The sequence below is a fragment of the Phodopus roborovskii genome, unplaced genomic scaffold (assembly GCF_943737965.1).
Source record: "Phodopus roborovskii unplaced genomic scaffold, PHOROB, whole genome shotgun sequence".
Classification (NCBI taxonomy): Eukaryota; Metazoa; Chordata; class Mammalia; order Rodentia; family Cricetidae; genus Phodopus; species Phodopus roborovskii.
Window position 1 is genome coordinate 23333206 of NW_026125397.1, and position 18590 is coordinate 23351795.

The window sequence follows — 18590 nt, forward strand, 5'->3', positions numbered from 1 at the left end:
ACACGCCCACATTGCTGCTGCCCTTCCTGAGATAGTCTTGCTCTTCACCTACAGCTGTCCTCAAACTGTGTAGCCCAGGATGGCCTTGAACATGTGGCCTTCCTGCGTCAGCCTCCAGAATGTTTATAAGATTGCAAGTGTGTGCTACAGTGTCCAGCTACCATATTTGTTTGTTTTCTTATTTGACATTTATTATTTACTTATTCATTTTGTGTATACTCTCACATGTACAAGCGTGCAGGTGGACCTTAGGGAAAACCTTCAAGAGTTGGTCTCTCCTCCTATCATGTGGGTCCTGGGGATTGAACTCAAATCAGGCATCTTTGCCCCTTGGCCATCTCTTCTGCCTCCATGTGGCCTTTTAATGAATTCACATTGGAATTGCAGACGGTTCGGAAGCAGAACTCAGAGACCCGGATCCACCCTCCCACCAGCACTGGGGTAAGGGGTTGAAGGTAGGATGTGGAGATTATAGGTAGGATGACTTCAGGGCGGTGGGTACTGAAGATAGGGTGCTTTTCTGTCTAAAGGTGGGGCTTGTTACACAGCTTGCAACATTTTGCTATAACACAAGTGGTTAAATCCATTGTCATAGCTAAGCACTGCCTATACTCTACTACTGAGCTTCATCCCCTCTCCCTTCCGCCTCACCCTCTCATTTCTTTTTTACGTAGGGCCTCACTTTGCAGCCCTGGTTTACCTCAAACACGCAGAGATCAGCCTGCCTCTGCCTCCCAAATGTGTGTGATTAAAAGCAAGATCCACCAACCAGGTTTGGGAGGCAGAGGTAAGCAGATCTCTCATGAGTTCGAGGCTAGCTTCCAACTCTACAGAGTGAGCTCCAGGACAGCCAGGGCTGCTACACAGAGAAACCCTGTCTGGGGTGGAACACGAGACAGCGTGCCGCTGGCCAGCGTTGTTGTTTCTTGAAGTACAGGTATTAAAAATTCGTTTTAAAGATTTGTTTTGACTGTTACTTATGTGTTGTATTTGTGTGCATGTATGCAGCAGGTGTGTCTGTGCAGGTGAACGCCATGTGAGTGCAGGAGCTTGTGGAGGCCAGTAGAGGGCTTAAGGCCCTGGGGACTGTGAACCACTCCTCCAAAGGAGCACTCTGGAAAGGCAGCGAGTGCTCTTCACGGCGGAACCGTCTCTCCTGCCCCTGGAGAGTTTATAAGCCTATCCTAAATTTCACACTCCCAACCCGTCCCTAGTCTTCCTACGTTAGTGGTAGACATGAAGTTTTCATGAAGCAATCATTGGGGATACATCATCAAAAGCTTTTCAAGGGCCATGTGTGGTGGCCAACACCTTTAGTTGAGGCAGGAGGATGTCTGTAAGTTCAAGTCCAGCCCAGTTACAAAATGAGTTCCAAGACAGCTAGGGCTACATAGAGAGACCCTGTCTCCAAAAAAACCCCAAACAAACAAAACACCCCTTCTAAGAGCCAATGAGATAGCTCAGCCAGCAACAGTAAAATGTGTGGCCGCCAAGCCTGGGGCCTCCGCAGTGTAGAGACTCCTGCAAGCTGTCCTCGGACCTCTGCACACATGCCACGCCCACCACCCGCCTCATCCCCCGATAATGTAATTGAAATTGAGAAGCCTGGTTGGGACTCCCTTGTATCCCTGCTGCTCGGGGAGCTGAGGCAGGAAAATCCCGAGGGTTAGCTGGACTCAGTGAGGCTCAGAGAAGGCTGGAAACTCCAGCTCCATGGTAGCCTGCTGCTAAGTGTGGGCGAGCCTGTGCTTGTTCCCAACACCACAAAAATACAGTAAAAAGACATGTAAAAGCCCACGTTTCCCAAAACCACTCTTTCTAGACATTCAGTCACAATGTGAGTAGCTTATGGTAAGTTTCTGAATCAGGCGTTATGAGATAAAAGTTCTTTAAAATATGAACTACTAGGGAAACCTGCCTGGTTGTCTCTATGTTCCCCAAAGTCTGACAGCTGATAAAAAGCCAAGACTGGTTTCTCTTAGAGCTGACAGCCTTCTGTCCTACCGGGACTGAGAAGCTCAAGTGATGCGCCTCTTATTTGAGGCCCATCCCGGTCAGGAATCAGCTGAGCCTGCCTCCCCCCACCCCCATCAGTTTCCCTGTGAGGACCCCACACACAGAGCTGTATGACTTCCAGGTTATCAGCAGAATGAGGTATTGAAGGAATCTTTCAAGAGCAATGGATGTAAATGAGAAAGAAGGCAACCAGAGGAAACCGGCTAGCGTGGCATAAACAGACCTCACAGGAGAGGAAACAGGAAAATGCAAACAAGAAACCTTCCACAGAATCAAGAGAGTGCTTGGAAATTAACAGAGCTACTTTTGTTTGTTTGATTGTTTTGTGGGTTTGTAGAGGAGTCCGAGATGGATACAGGAGAGAAATGATAAATAAATAGGTCAATTAGTCAAATGTCCCCACATCTAAGTAATATCCAGAAAGAGAAGCTGGGAAGTAATTACCAAAGATGTTACACACACACACACACACACACAGAGTTTCAGAAGGGACACATGGCTTTCTACACTGTAAGGGCCTAACTCTGCATAGCAAAGCCCTTGGGGCAAGGGGTGGCTGTGGGGAAGGTGTTAGCCAGCAAGGATGCACCTGGCAGGCGGAAGGAGGCGCGAAGCAATCCCAGGCTGTCTTCCATGTGCACAGGTGAGCCTGTGCACACAGACACACACGGCCAAAACACATCTCCTTAAAATAAGGAGGATGGGCCTGGATCAAGTAAATGCAGAAAGAAAATGTGATTTAAACGTTTGATTACGACCGTGGCTGCCATTGCCTCTTTCTGTGCTAATATCGCTCCCGCCAATATGGTGAACGTTCCTAAGACCCGCTGGACGTTCTGCAAGAAATGTGGCAAGCCCCGGCCCCATACAGTGCCGCAGTACCAGAAGGGCAAGGACTCTTTGTACGACCAGGGAAAGCAGCGTTATGAGAGGAAACAGTGGATATGGTGAGCAGACTAAGCCTATTTTCCGCAAAAAGGCTAAAACTACAAAGAAGATTGTGCTGAGGCTTGAGTGTGCTGAGCCGAACTGCAGATCTAAGCGGGTGCTGGCTGTTAAGAGATGCAAGCATTCTGAACTGGGAGGCGGTAAGAAGGAAAGGGCCAACGGATCTATTATGGGAGGTGGGCTTGCCACGGCACTGTCGTGGAAGTGAGACTTCCCTTTCCGCCATGTGAAACCCCGAGTCGAGTTCAAATTCAGGTCATCAGGCTCGGCAGCAAGCTCCTCTAACTATTGAATCATCTCACTGGAAGCTTTTTATAACCCAAACACACAAATGGGCCAACACAACAACAGTAGTGAAGAATTAACCCCTGCTCTGGCTCAATCTCGCATGCCACTCTTGTTTGAGAAAGATAATAATTGGGAGAGTTGAAGCAAGGAGCCATCACTATGGAGTGAGTTACCTCACTCAGGAAGCACTTGTATAGAGCTAAAGGAAACAGCTATTCAGGCAACAGGTTTGAGTAGACCACCCCAAACTTCCACTTATTCTGGAAGCACCTGGACTCTTGGTAACTGATCAAGAACCTTCAATAGCTCAATATCTAATATCTAACTGATCAAGCTATTCTTGCCACACACACAAATAAGGTAAAATAACTTTTAAAATATAAGCGAGGGCTGTATAGGAAGACCCTATTTCAAAAATATAAAAGGTTAATAATAAATACATGTATAAATAAAATGGCTTTTGCTGAATATGGTATCTTATGCCTATAATTCCAGCACTTGGGAGACTGAGGCAGGAGGATTACCATGAGTTCAAGACCAGTCTGGCCTATAGAGTCATTTCCAGGTAGGCTAGAATGAGACCTGACTTAAAAAACAAAAATTAAAAAACAATTTTAAAAAAGTGCTTATTTTTTGTAAGCAAATTTAAATTCAATTCTGATATAAAAATTCTATGTTTGGGCGCGTCCGGTGAGTGGCTGGGAGGGAGGAGGTGCGAGCGCCGGGCTGTGTCAGCTGCAGGGACCAGGCGGCCCCGGACGGGGCGGGGCGGGGCGGGGCGGGGCGCGCCCGGCGTTAATGGGGACCCGGACCCCATTCCGCGCGGGTTCGAGCCCTGTGCTAGCGGAAAAGCCTAAAGGTTAGATTGTGAGAAAATCCGAAGTCATGTTTCGAAGACCTGTGTTCCAGGTGTTCCATCAGTTTGTAAGACGTGAGTCCGAAGTGGCCAGCAGCTTGGTTCTTGAGGATCCATGAACCGTGTTCAGTTACTTGGGCGAGTAGGTCAGGACCCTGTCATGAGGCAGGTGGAAGGAAAAAACCCGGTCACAATATTTTCCCTGGCAACAAATGAGATGTGGCGGTCAGGAGACAGCGAAGTGTGCCAAATGGGTGACGTCAGTCAGAAGACAACGTGGCACAGGATCTCAGTGTTCCGACCAGGCCTCCGAGATGTGGCGTACCAGTATGTGAAAAAGGGGGCTCGCATATTTGTGGAAGGGAAAGTGGATTATGGTGAATACATGGATAAAAACAACGTGAGGCGGCAAGCTACAACAATCATAGCTGATAACATTATATTTCTGAGTGACCAGATAAAAGAAAAGGCATAGAACGGATGAGTCCTTGATCATTGTTTGGTATTGGTACAGCCTCCTTCCCAAATCATGTATAGTCTATAGTTTAAAGATAAAGATTAAAAAGTTTTATATAAAAAAAAATTCTATGTTTGGCTGGGCATTGGTGGTACACACCTTTAGTCCCAGCATGCAAGAGGCAGAGGCAGGCAGATCTCTGTGAGTTCCAGGCCATCCTGGTCTACAGAGCTAGTTCCAGGACAAAAACTATGTGTATGTTGGTGACACCATTTATAATTATTAAATACTTATAGAAGAAAGATAGTAATGAAAATTATCACCATGGTAGAAAGTAAATTATTTCTGCCATGGTAATTAAAAATGAGAATTTTATGAGTAGCTATTTAATACTTCTTTATGCTGAATAAGGAAGTTAAAGTATTGTTTACTAAGTTTAATACCCAGAGCAAAATTTTGAAAAAATTTCCATTCACGAAGATACTCTTCCATTTATCCTTACGGAATGTAACAGGGCTGGGGAGGTGGTCCAGCCTTTAAGAGCATTTGTTGCTCTTGGAGAGGACCTGAGTTTCATTCCAGCACTGGCATGGTGGCTCACAACCATCAACTCCAGTTCCAGGGGATCTGATGCCCGCTGACCTCCTGTGGCCGTTTGAGTAAGAATAACGGCCCCCATACTTATATATTTGAAAGCTCAGTCACCACAGTGCAGCTTTTTGAAAGGGTTAGGATTGGGAGGTGTGACCTTGCTGGAGGAAGCCTGTCACTGGGGTGGGCTTTGAGGCTTGAAAGGTCGACCACGGGTCCAGTGCTCTTCTCTCCTATGGGTTAGTATTTACCTCTCATGCTTGCTACCATGGTGGACTGAACCTTCGGCACTGAAAGCAAGCCCCCCAATTCCGTGCTTGCTCATGAAACTTGCCTTGGTCATGGTGTCTCTTCACAGCAATAGACGCAAGCGATGGGGGATGTCCTTCTGTGTGCTCTGAATATATGTTTCTCTTATTGGTTAATGAATAAAGCTGTCAGTCAATGGACAGACAGGATGTAGCCAGGCAGGAAGTAGAGGTGGGGCTACCAGACCAGGAGAATTCTGGGAAGATGAATTCAGAGGGTGAGTCACCGGGGAGACGCCATGTAGCTGCCAAGGAAGCAAGAGGCCTGGGCATCATCGGTAAGCCAAGACCGGAGGGAGATATGTAGATTAATAGGTAATCATTAATACTTAAGAGAGAGCTAGCCAATAAGAAGCCTCAGCCATCGGCCAAACAACTTACAATTAATATTAGCCTCTGTGTATTTATTTGGGAATAAACAGCAGGACCAGGTGGAACAGAAACTTCCATCCACACTCAGGCACAAGGCACAGTTTAAATGATTTTTTTTTCTTTCACGACAGGGTTTCTCAGTAGCTAAGAAGCCAGTCCTGGAACCTGCTCTGTAGACTAGGCTGGCCTTGAACTCATAGAAATGCTCTGCTTCTGTGTCCCAAGTGCTGGGATTAAAGGTGTGTGCCACCACTGCCTGGCAAGTTTAAATGATTTATTTAAGCCATCTCCTTCCGCAAGCAAAGCGGTGGAAAATGGTGTAACGGTCACCATTCGGTATGTAGAAAGGTGACTTTAATGCCTCTTCCTGGGCTGGTGCACCAGCCATAGAGATGCCAGGATGCACACTCTGCTGCTGTCACTGTCTTGGACCTAAAAATAAATCTTAAAAACTTTTAAATACTTTTCTAAGAACGATAACATTCGTTCACTTCAGTTTATCCAGTCATTGCTTTAATTAATTGATTAGTAGATTTGCTTATTTGTTTTTGCTGCACCATGGATTAAATTCAGGGGAAGTGCTGCACCCCTAACTACATCCACAGCCCTCTAAAGCTCAACTTTAAGAAAGAAATTAATTAAATTAGTCAATTAACTAAAGTAAAATTACATAATTTCCCACTTCCTCCTCCATGTTCTGCCCTTGCTCCATCTCAAATTCACATTTTTTCTTTAGTTGTGTTTTCAAATGTGTATATAGAAGCGTAAATAAACAAATACAACCTGCTGAGCCCACTTGGTGGTGTTTGTGTGTATATGATTTTAGGGCTTATTGCTAGATATTGGGTAACCAATTAGGGGCTCTTTCCGTGGAGGACTGGTTTTCCCTCTCTTAGTAGTCCTTAGCTGCCTGTAGTTCCTGTGGGGCCCTGTAAGGGTGCCCTGCCCTTCCACATTATCGTATCCATTGGTGTTCTGTTGTTATTGCACACATCTTGTTTTGACAGTCATATTGTTGATGCATCATGAGAGTGTAGCTTCTTTGTCATTTCTAGGAGATACATTCTCACAGAAGACTTCTGGGTCCCTTGGTACTCAGAGGCTTTCAGCCCCCTATTGCATGATGTTTCCTGAGCCTTCGGGGGCGGGAGTTGTATTGTAGCCTGTTTTTGTTTGTTTTGTTTTGTTGTTTTTATGAAATATGGTTTCTCTATGTAGCCCTGACTATTGTGGAACTTACTATGTGGACCAGGCTGGCCTGAAACAGAAATCTGTCTGCCTCTGCCTCCCAAGTGCTAGGATTAAAGGAGTTGTGTTGTGGATGCACCTATTTTGACCAGGGTACCTGTGGATCAGTTTGCTCTTGTGCATTTTGACAGCAGTGGTTTGTTTGTTTTATTTTGCTTTGTTTTATAATGGGCTCTATCTTTTGCAAAGCCTTTTTAAAGAGAGATGGCAACGATACTTATCTGTGGTATAAGGGTTAGTATTTAGAATGCAGTTAGGAATTTTGCTAGTTTAGTGAAGTGTTGGGAGTGGACTCTCCTCTGTGACTAAGTAGTTGGTTAGGTTTCAGTACTGGCATGATTTCCCTTCTACTGAGCAGGCTCTAAGTCCAATTAGACAGCAGTTAACTACTACCAAGCTATAAGTGACTTAGGGTTATCTTGCTGTACTGGTCCTTGTGGTTCATAGACATCACAACAGTACTTGTGTAACTTGTGTAAACCTCTGCAGTTTACATAGTGACTTCTGGTACTAAGAAAGGTGGTCTTCATGGAGGAAGCTCCCAGGTCAGATATAGCTTGAGTCCTGTGTCTGAAAGGCAGATGTCTTCAGAAATAGTGGCTTAATTCCAACCTCCGGGAGGCAACTAAGGGCGATAGAATATCCTACACTGTTTTCGGAGTCTGTCGTATGCCCGACTAACCTCAAAGGTGGATTCTCATGCCTGGCGCTAGCTAGGGTTTTTGTTAGGTATTTTATGGATCTTGGGGGTGGGTACTTTACTTAAATGTGTGTGTGTGTGAGTGTGTGTGTGTGTGTGTGTGTGTGCATCGCACACATACTCACCTAAGTTTATTTTGTATAATTTTAGGTAAGTAAAAAACGCTGTGATTACCTATGGCCTTTTCAAACGTCCTTAGTGTCATTCCCCTCCTCCTTCTGTGTGGATGCACCCCCCCTGCTCAGTGAGGTGCCTCCATCTTTACCATTCTCTCTTTTATGTTACTTGTGTTCTTCAGTCCCCTCTCCAGTGCCCTCTACCTCCACGGTCCCATTATTACTTTCCTGGTTTGAGCAGTCGCTCCAGGTTATAGACTCACATCAGAAGATTTGGAACTAGGGACCTGTGGCGGGTGAAAGGCAGTGGCCCCCAAAGTGAGTGTCACTGTTAGGAAGTGTAGCTAGTTGAAGTAGGAGTGGCCTTGCTGGAGGAAGTGTGCCCTTTGAGGTCTCTTTTGCTCAAGCTTTCCTCAGTGTGACACTCAGTGTACTTCCTGTTGCCTCCTGATAGACATGTAGCCGGCAACCTGTCTGCCTACACACCGCCAGGCTCCTTGCCATGATGATAACGGACTGATCCTCTGAACTGCAAGTGAGCCACCCCAATCAAATACTTCCCTTTGTAAGAGTTCTTGTCGTCATGGTGTTTCTCCACAGCAATAGAAGCCCTAGAACCACAGATGACAGGACACTCGGCATTTGTCTTTCTGGGTCTGGATTACCTCATTCAACATAATCTTTTCTAGGTTTGCTTGAACATTTTTCATCAACTTGCAAATATTGTTATTCTAACTTTCCAAATTAACCTTTGTTTTATTTAAGGATTATTGATTTGTTATGTATACAGTGTTCTGTCTGCTTGTGTGCCTGCATGCCAGAAGAGGGCATCAGATCTCATTATAGATGGATATGGTTGCTGGAAATTGAACTCAGGACCTCTGGAAGAGCAGCAGCCTTATGCTTTTAACCTCTGAGCCTCCAGCCCCTAACCTTTTAAAAAATTAATTATGGGTCTGGGGAGATGGAGCTACTGGTAAATTACTTGCAATAAAAACGTAAAGGCCTGAGTTTGTATTCCTGACACCGCATTAAATCTAGGAATGAGAAGTCGTCATGCTAGCAATCCCATTTCAGGGAAGGTGGTCATAGGATCCCAGGTTCTTGCTGACCAGACACAATGGCAAAATCAGTAAGCTTCAGGCTCAAAAAGAGAGCCTATTTCAAAACTAAATAAATAAATAAGGTGGAGGGCAATTGGGGAAGACACCCAAGGCCAACCTCTGGTCTCCACCCACAAAGTGGTTGTGGGCCGGTTGCAGTGGTGGCGTACATGGTGGTGGCGTAAGCCTGTAATTCCAGCACATGGGAGGCTGAGGCAAGAAGAACCTAGGCCCCATAACAAGACCTTCTCTTAAGAAAACAAAACAAACAAAAATCCCAACAACTTTTGTAGACAATTATTTGAACAAAACATTGTGATAATTTTAGTTTTGATTCTCCAAGTAGTCTTGCTTTATTCCCTCAAATCCCAGTGCAGGAGTTTTATGGGAGGAGTCATCCCTGTTGTACTCACCCATTTCCCTTCCGTATATCTTGGTGACCTACATAAAAGTTAGTCATAACTCATCTGTATGCAGGGCTCTTGTGTGAAGCCCGTGTTGCTTAACTTGACAGGCTTGTAATCTGGTGTGAGATGGGGAGTTGCCGACGGTTCCCAGCAGCAGGTTCTTTAGCAACTAAGGTGTGGCATCGCCTGGGATGTGGGTAAAGGACACCTGCATCTTCTATTGAGCAGAAGGCTCTGTAATATAGACATTCTAACCCTTAAATAAAGTGGTGGTGGTGGTGTGTGTGGAGGGGTAATAAAGAAAAGGCAAATGTAACTATCCCAAACCAAAAGTCCTACACACTCTGAAAATTCCTGGAGAGAGAATTAGTTTGGATTTTCCTTTCCCCTGTCAAGTTCCACAGGCTCAGGGAAGTCTTTGCTCACGAGATGTGTGATACTGAGCCTGCGTTCACAGTCATCCCACACAATAAAGTGGAAGAGTTTCAAGATGGTAAGCACTGGAGGGGACATCCAGGGGTAGAATGAAGACCTATGACTATGACCTCTGTTGTTGGCTCCAAAAAATGATGTAACAATGGAAATTATAATAATAATAATAAAAAAGACCCACAACTCCGAGATCCGAAGGCCTTTCAGCTGGTACAGAATTAAAGAAGTTGTGTTTTTGAGCAGAGATGTGTTCCCACATGCACGAGAAATAGGGAGGATGGGAACGGAAGAAAGCCAGGTGTCATTCTGTTATTCTTCAGTTCAAGGGAAACACTCCAAAGACATTTCAGGACATTTACTTGTGATTTTCTAGAGACAAGGTCTTGCCATGTTGTCCGGGCTGGTCCCAAACTCCTGGGATTAAGTACCCCTCCTCCCTGCTCACTCACTACCTAAACTTTCCAAGTGTGTGGGACTTCAGGCATGCCTGGTTCATTGCTGGGATCTCACAAGCGGCCCCACTTAAGCCCAGAGCTCTAGGGAGGCGGAGTGATTTGGGGGGACTAGACAGGGCTCTCTGTCCGTGAACTTGTTGCCCCACACCTTGGAGTTCTGCCCTTCATTCCAGCACAGTGCTCTTTGGCTGACCTAAGCCACAGCTTAGGCTTGAGTGTGCTAGGTGTGGTTGGGCGGAGACTCTGGAGAGCAACTCTCTGCAGGTGCACAGAGTTTGTAAGCTTGGCACAAAGTTGTCTCCGCCTAGATGTTCACAGCTGTATCAGACAGCCCAGAGCGATGCCTACTGTAGCATCCTGCGTGGATGGGGCTGTTCCCACGACCAGGAACTATCCGTGGAGAATGCTAGCCCTCAACCCCAGAGTGATGCCTACTGTAGCATCCTGCGTGGATGGGGCTGTTCCCACGACCAGGAACTCTCCGTGGAGAATGCTAGCCCGCAACCACCGCAGGCACAATATTCTGATACTTCCTAGAGACTCCAACCCACGACAGCTACTTCGTGGCTGCGTGTGTTGCACAACACCTTGGGGAGCCAACTCCCTACACAGAGGCCACAGTGAGTGGGACTTGGAGTCAAAGGAGACTTCCAGCTTTGGTTTAGTATTGTTTACTCTGTTATCTTTTTGGCTGCTTGGGATCTGTTACCTTCTTTCTGATTTCTCCTTGTTAATAAAGGAGGTGTGGGTCCTATGCCTACCACACCCATGGATTTTACAAAGAGATAACGTTAGTTCCACAGACTCTCAGTTGGAAAGAGAATTTGCCTCAGGATGAACCATGCTTAGAGCCTCACTCCTTCACGATTTATTATTTACTTCCTATTCCCATCTGATTTAGATGAGACTTCAGGTTTTGTACTTAAGGGTTGGAGTTAGAAAGAGATAAGGCTTATTGGAAGGGTGTATCTCACAAGTGGGAAGGGGATAAAGGGGCAGAATGTAGGCTCTGAATGTTGCCATTCGATTATACACAGTTATCCTAAAAACCATACACAGTTATCCTAAAAACACGCAGCAGTTTTAATCTAGAAACCATGGTGAACTTAACAGTGGTTGTCCCCGCTGGAAAATGTTTCTTTTCCTGTGAAGGAACTGTAACTACCTAACACTACTGGCTCTCCCAGCAACCCAGTCAGCCAGCTGGAGGAGGAGCTGACTAGTGGGTTCCATTCTGTGCCCTCCTCCCTGGACCTGGTGGCCTCCCGCTGACAGGGCTCTAGGAGAGAGGCTGTGCTTTGACAGGAAATGTGTGGTTTTCTGGCCCTGCATGTGACAAGCTGGCAAATATGCCTTAATTTAGAATTCAGAATTGGGACGCCCACAGGCCCAGAGGTGTCAGCCATATTCTCTAACATGCAACCCTCCTCCATGGCCTCTGCATCAGCTCCTGCGTCCAGGTTCCTGCCCTGTTTGAGTTCTTGCCTGAGTTTCAAGACCGACAGTGACCGGAGCGTGTAAGGCAGAATTACCCTTTCCTCCTCAAGTTGCTCTGGTCATGGTGTTCATCACAGCAATAGGAACCCAACTAAGACAGGCATTTTGAAAAGAAAAATTGGATGATACACCCCAAATAGCTAACAGCAGTTACTTCTCCCAAATGAGACTGAGTATCCCATCTGGGTTTAAAATTTGTACTTAAACCCCCAATTCATTGAACAATTTCCCAATGATCGTTTGCTACTTTTACTAGGCAGGCGCTCCACTACTGAGGTACATTTCAGTCCCTTTAACTTATTTTATTATGATGACTGTTCTCCTATAAAGTCCATTCGTGAAAGCTAGTTCTTCTCTGCTTCATCTTCTCCTGTGTCCTGAGCTGAGAGCTCCAGCTTCTTGGCTTTTTCTCAATCTGTGTGGACGAGGCTGGGCTTAAAAAGGGATCTTTCTGTCTCAGCCTCCCAAGTGCTGGGATTGCAGCGGAGTTTCGCCTTCTTACAGTCATAGTTCCTTACTCTCTAGCACTGTGAGAAAGGACCTCACCTCCAACCATCATCATTATCCTACCAGGTAGGGCACTTGCATTCTCAACCTAACTTGGCTGTCATGGTGATTAAAAAAAAAGATTTATTTATGTACGTATACGTGTTCTGTCTGCATGTATCCCTTCAGGCCAGACGAGCACACTGTTGTGAGCTCCCGTGTGGGGGGCTGGGAATTAAACTCAGGACTTCTGGAAGAATAGTTTCTTAACCACTAAGCCATCTCCCCAGCCCCAGTATGGTGACTTAACTGGACACCAGTCTAGGTGTTGCTGTGAAGGAACTTCACAGATGGAGTTGAACATGATCAGTCAGTGGACTTTTAAACTAGATTAGCCGGTACAATGCACAGCCCCTAGTCTCAGCAACCGGGGGGGGGGGGGTGAAGGGACTGGACTCATAAAGGTTCATGAGTTCGAGACCACCCTGATAGACATATAGCCTCCATTTTAATTTTGAAAAGTAGTGCATATTAGTACATATTATCTGGATAGACTTATATAAACCTACTTTATGTGTATAGAAGCTCCTTTGACTTACCTCCCAACAAATGCATTGCAAACTGAACTTCATAACTCAAAACAAAACATTAAAAAGCCCCACATATTTAACACAGCACACACAGCTATCACACAGCAGATCTCTAGGACAGGAAAAGATAACGTACAAGTGTAGTTTCTCCTGAGAGAGCATAGCTCTCAAGCCATCACGAAGTTTAAAAATGAGTCGATCCATTAGAACTTGGAACGCACACATATTTGAACTAGTGGAGCGCCATGCTCTGAGAAGTGTGGGTCTGGAACCCTGACTTGGGGTGGTGAGGAAATGAATAAAGGACACACACACACGTGTGTAAAAAGCTGGGGTGGAGGGGTGGGGGATGCATATGCTGACTGGGTGGCCTATTACCAATAAAACCCGGAACCTCAGTGCTCATGTCGGGAAGAGTAGGCAGGGAGGGGTCAGCTCGTCTCAGTAGCAGGTCTGGGAGGAGGGATCTGTGTTTGCACACACTGGTCACATGCTCACACTCAGACCGGGGGGGGGGGGGGCGCGATGGGGGAGGCTTTGCCATCCCTCTGAGCCCCACCAGGAAAGCTATGCCATTCCCATTGGTCTGATGCATGAGAGTCCTTGGCACGGTTGTGCCCACATCACGACAGCACACATTCACTAATGACTTCATTCAGTCAGGGCTTCCCCCATCCCCTGCAGTAGAGAGCCTGTGTGTGTGTGTGTGTGTACACGCACCGGGAATGCACACATGTACTCATATTTGGGTATGTGTGTATGTATGTGTTTGTATATATGTATGTGCATGCATGGCTATGTATGTAAATGTGTTTGTATATGTGTGAGCTGGGGTTCAAAATGTCCAATGAGACAATTTTTATTTTATTTGCCCTTTCTATTCACAATCTTTTTTTTTTTTTAAGATTTATTTCTATGATTCTGAGTGTGGGTGTCCAGAGCTCAGAAGAGGGTGTCAGATGCCCTGGGATTGGAATTACGGGGCTTGTGAGGTACTTCACGTGGGCGCTAGGAACCAAACGGGTCCTTTGGAAGATTTGGAAGCACTCTTGGCCTTTGAGCTCTCCGTTTACAATTTTCAGATCCAGTGTGTGCTCTGGCATTGAAGCAGTTCCCCCGAAGGGCAGACTACCCCAGTGTGCTTAATTGCAGCGTCCTGAGTACGCTCTTATCTTATCGTCACTTAGTGAGAGTGCTTATTATCAGAGCACTTTCAGTTTCTGTCCAGTCAGGGAAGCCAGAGATAACGTTTATGGGGACACGGGGGGTGGGGGGTGGGGGGTGGGGGGAGTGCGGGGGTTGGAGGGGGGAGGTTGAGGGTGGGGTCATGCAGATGAATGCCAGCCCAGTGTCACACTGTCCATCTGTCTCTAAATAAGTCACCCCCTTTTGCCTGACGAGTCACTGCAGCTCCTGCTGTGTTCCCACCAACACCAAAACAAGACACTTGGTCCAAACTGTGGCCTGGTCATGGGTGTGTGTACAGGGCCAGCAGACCACTTATTCACTACAACATGACTCATGGTGCCTGCGGTCTGAGGACCACCACAGGTACTGTCTCCCCCTAACAGATTTCCACTGCTCACACTCACGCCTCATTATCCAGTCAGATATCACTTCAAGACACAATGCAGGCATGCCTGTAATGCTAGCACTCGGGAGATTGAGACACGAGCACTAGGGAGACAGAGGCAGGCGGATCTCTGTGAGTTCGAAGCCAGCCTGGTCTACAGAGCAAGTTCCAGGACAGCCTCCAAAGCCACATAGAGAAACCCTGTCTTGAAAAACCAAAAATAAATAAATAAACTACTTGATTGGGATTCTAGGTGTAGTTCTGTGGTAGCTCACTTGCTTAGATTAGTGTGAAATTTGGGGTTAAATCCTCAGTACCAAACACCACCATCAAATCCCCCTCCCAACACACAAAACTTTTTTTGAGGGGATAGGATTGTTTATTAGGGGTAGGAGTTCCAAACAGAGTTTCCCTGTGCAGCTCTGGCTGTCCTGGAACTCACTCTGTAGACCAGGTCAGCTTCGAACTCACAGGGATCTGCCTGCCTCTGCCTCCCATGCCCTGGGGTTAAAGGCGTGCATCAGCGCAGCAGCCACTGCCGCCACGGCCACCTGGTTCCCCCCCCCCCCCCCAGGACTGTATAATTGAAGCATGCCCATTGTTATTTGTGCCTTCAGTGAATCACAATCTTTGCTTCTCTTGCTTCGGGGTCAGTGGTTGTTGACTGATAGGGTAGTAGATGATTTGAATAGCTAAGACAATGTCCTAAAATAAAACTGAGCACAGGGGTGGAGTCAGTGGTAGAGCCCTTGCCTAGTACAAGCAAGATCCTGGATTTGATCCCCAGCTGTGCAAACCACATCCGGGGTCGGGAGACGGCTCAGCAGTTACAGCACTGCATCCGCATCTGGGGGCTCACAGCATCTGTAACTCTCGTGCGGAGGATCCAGTGTCTTCTTCTGGCTTCCGAAGGTGATTGCACCCACACGCACAAACCTTATACAGACACACAGTCACACGCACAATCAGAAAGTGAAAATAAAATATTTAAAAATATGCCACATCTATGGACTTTTCCTTAATGAAAGATTTCCCTTTGGCACACGATGCTGTTGGTATCGAGAGCCCTCCATGATTGGAACCCTGGTGACTGACACCCCAATCCCAGCGTGCAGGGGCTGGAGGTGGAGGACGCCGTAGAAAATTGGAATCTGTCGTCTCAAACCCTGCAGCTGTTTCACCAGCTAAGTTTGTGTATTTGAAACCATTTGTTGCTATTTCAAGGATCTCCACTGCATCTGCGCTGGAAAGAAACAGGTAGCATTTCAATAAATGACTTTTTCCATCGCTCCGCTCACTAACCCCAGCTTCAGATCCCTTCCGTAGTTCTCTTGCGGTTTCTACCACACCGAAGGTGAAGTTGCGAGGCCTTCAAAGACCTCCCCGAGGACAGAATCAACTTATCCTAAACTCCTGTTAATGCCGATATCCTGACCTCTTCCTTTGAGTCAGAGATGTTCCTTATGGTGTCTAGGATGGTGACTAATTCTCGGGTTCTTAATGTACCGTTCCCAGATCCTTCGGAGAAATCACTCATTCTTTAAATAATAAGACTTAAACATTGAAATCACTCCAGAATGGAGTACTATTATGGTAGTAGGCATGAAAGCAGAATTAGTCTTGCCATACACGTCCATCAGAAGTCTTGGGTAACTAGGTATATTGTCAGCAAATGGGGGGGGATTTTGAAATGAATCTTTTTTTCTTGGACAGCGGGCTTAACATACTGAGTAAACTGCATTTGGGGATAAAAAGATGTGCTTGCTGTCAGGCTGGCTTTGCTGTTCCATTTAGCAAGCACAGGCAAAGATGGTTTTGTATAATTCATAAAGGCTTTAGGATCTTCGGAATAACAGAAGCACCGCTTTCAACTTCCAGTGACCAGGGCAGCTGGGCGTGGTGCTGATGCACACCTGTATCCAGCTCTTGGAGGCCGGGTGCACTGGTGACTTGTCTCAATGGGACAACACACTTGACAAGAAGCAAACTCAAGAGAAGAAAGGTTCATTTGGGCTCACAGGTGAAGTGATGTCAGCAGGAGCTTGAGACAGCTGGCCACATTGTGTGTGGGGTAGACAAAAGCTGGTACTCAGGCTCATTTCTGTTTCTGTTTTTTTTTGAGGTACTTTTTCGCTATATAACAGTTCTGCTTGTCCTGGAACTCACACTGTAGACCAGGTTGGTCTGCAACTCACAGAGATCCACCTGGCTCTGCCTCCTGATTGCTGGGATTAAAGGTGTGCACCGCCATGCCTGGCTCTTCAGACCCTCATCCTTGGAGTGGCACCAGGCAGTTAAATTAGTCTGTCTACGTCAATTAACTTACTACAAACATTTCATGAGCATACCTAATTTAGATGATCCTTCACATGTGTGTCCCCAAGGCTAACCTAATCTCGGTAACTCCTCACTGGCACTCCCAGACGCTTGTGCCCTAGAGGCCTTTAGACTATCTCAAGTGGACCGTGGTAACTGTCACAACTGAGCCAGGAAGATTGGGAAATCAAGGCCTGCCTGGGCTGCATGGTGAGACGAGACCTTTTCTCAAACAAAGCACAGTAAAAAGAAACATCTCACATGAAGTCATCAGTTGATTTAGCCTCTAACAAGGAAGGCAGCTTGGCTCGAGGCCAGGCCTTGACCTTTCCTCTTTATGAAAGTCCTCAGTGACAATTTCTCCAGGTACAATCTATTGTTTGTCATAGTCACCTTTATCAAAGTCTCAGCTTGGGCTGGAAAGGCAGCTCTTCACGGGATCAGAGTTCAGGTACCTGCTCTCATTCTGGGTGGCTGTGTGCTAGGGTGGGTAATTCTCTTGAGATGCACTGTGATCCTTTGTGAAACAGTTTGAAGTGTCCTCCTGACTTCACCCAATGGCATGATAGACTCTGCTGACTTTGTCCAATCTAACTGCCCCGCCCCCTCAAAAAGAGTACCTAAGGAGCTGTACTTCTCAATAAACTTGCTTGGCACAAGACACAGCTCATGCAAGACCTCCCAAACTCAGCTTTTCTGTCTTCTTTATTTTCTCATCTCCTGGCTACCTCCCACTTAGGACCTTGTCACCAAAGAACAACCTGCTAGTCCAGGCCAACACAGACAGACAGACAGGATAAAAATCAGAACCCGAGGCTCACTCATACACAGCAGTGTGACATCAACTAGTCATGATCATGAAGCATTTCTAACTGTAATGTTAGATTATTATAGGTATAATGGTAGATTGTGTCCCCTAACGTGCTTGCCACATTGTAGATTGTGTCCCCTAACTGCTTGTCATATAGGAATGCAATAAATGTTACTTTCTTTCCTTTCCCTTTCTTGTGCCCTGGGTTGGGGGTATGGCTCAGTAGTAGAGCATTGGCCTAGTATGTTCAAGGCCTTGGGTTCAATCCCTAGTAGTGTAAAAATAAACACACAAAATAAAAAATTAAAATACATAAAACAAAAAATTAAATTTCCTTTTTTATGTCCTACCTAGAATAAAATTATTTTCTACTTTCATCAAGTATGTTGATGAGGGTATGTTATACATCCAGGAGAAATGTAAAATATTAAAATAATTTGTAGTTGCTTATTAGCGCACAAGATGCAAATTATAAGGTTTCCACAAAGGACCAAATACAGCTTAGGAGAAATCCATAAAAAAAAAAAAAATTAGACGCTTAAATTGTGGAAAATTGAGTAGGATGAGATGCCTACCCCAGAGCTGAAGGTGGTTAGCCATTTTATGAAAATCAACGGTTACTGGAATGAGTTTAAAATAATTACTATACTCAGAGAATCACATAAGGCAGTCAATCTAAGAACTGTTTCCATCTATTCAGTTAGGAAGGATGTATCATGTGGATCCTTGTCCAAAAAGAACAGCAAGCAACTTAACGGAAGGTATTTTAGCAGTGCAATTGGAGAATAATTGTTATATAAGGAGATGTGACTTTTAAGTTTTTTTTTCATAGCAGAAAAATAAACATAGGTGAGATACAGGTTGAATGTCTTCTTTTGTGTAACTAAAAACCAGCAGAGGCTAAAATAGAATTGCAGAAGAAGGTCCCTAGGAATGGATAAAGTCTAATTCTTAGAAATCTGAATTTACACCATCAGAGAGCAGGTTGTCTGTCTGTTACAGATGTGACAGAACTCTGTC

General features: G+C 45.8%; 1 protein-coding gene across 1 annotated transcript; it reads left to right on the forward strand.

The window, feature by feature from the left end:
* The first annotated feature begins 4076 nt into the window (after positions 1-4076).
* Positions 4077-4691, forward strand: LOC127215232 (single-stranded DNA-binding protein, mitochondrial-like). The gene is given in 2 exon segments (XM_051175630.1): positions 4077-4216; positions 4219-4691. Coding segments are annotated over 2 exon segments (444 nt in total). The 5' UTR covers positions 4077-4137; the 3' UTR covers positions 4584-4691.
* The last annotated feature ends 13899 nt before the right edge of the window (positions 4692-18590 follow it).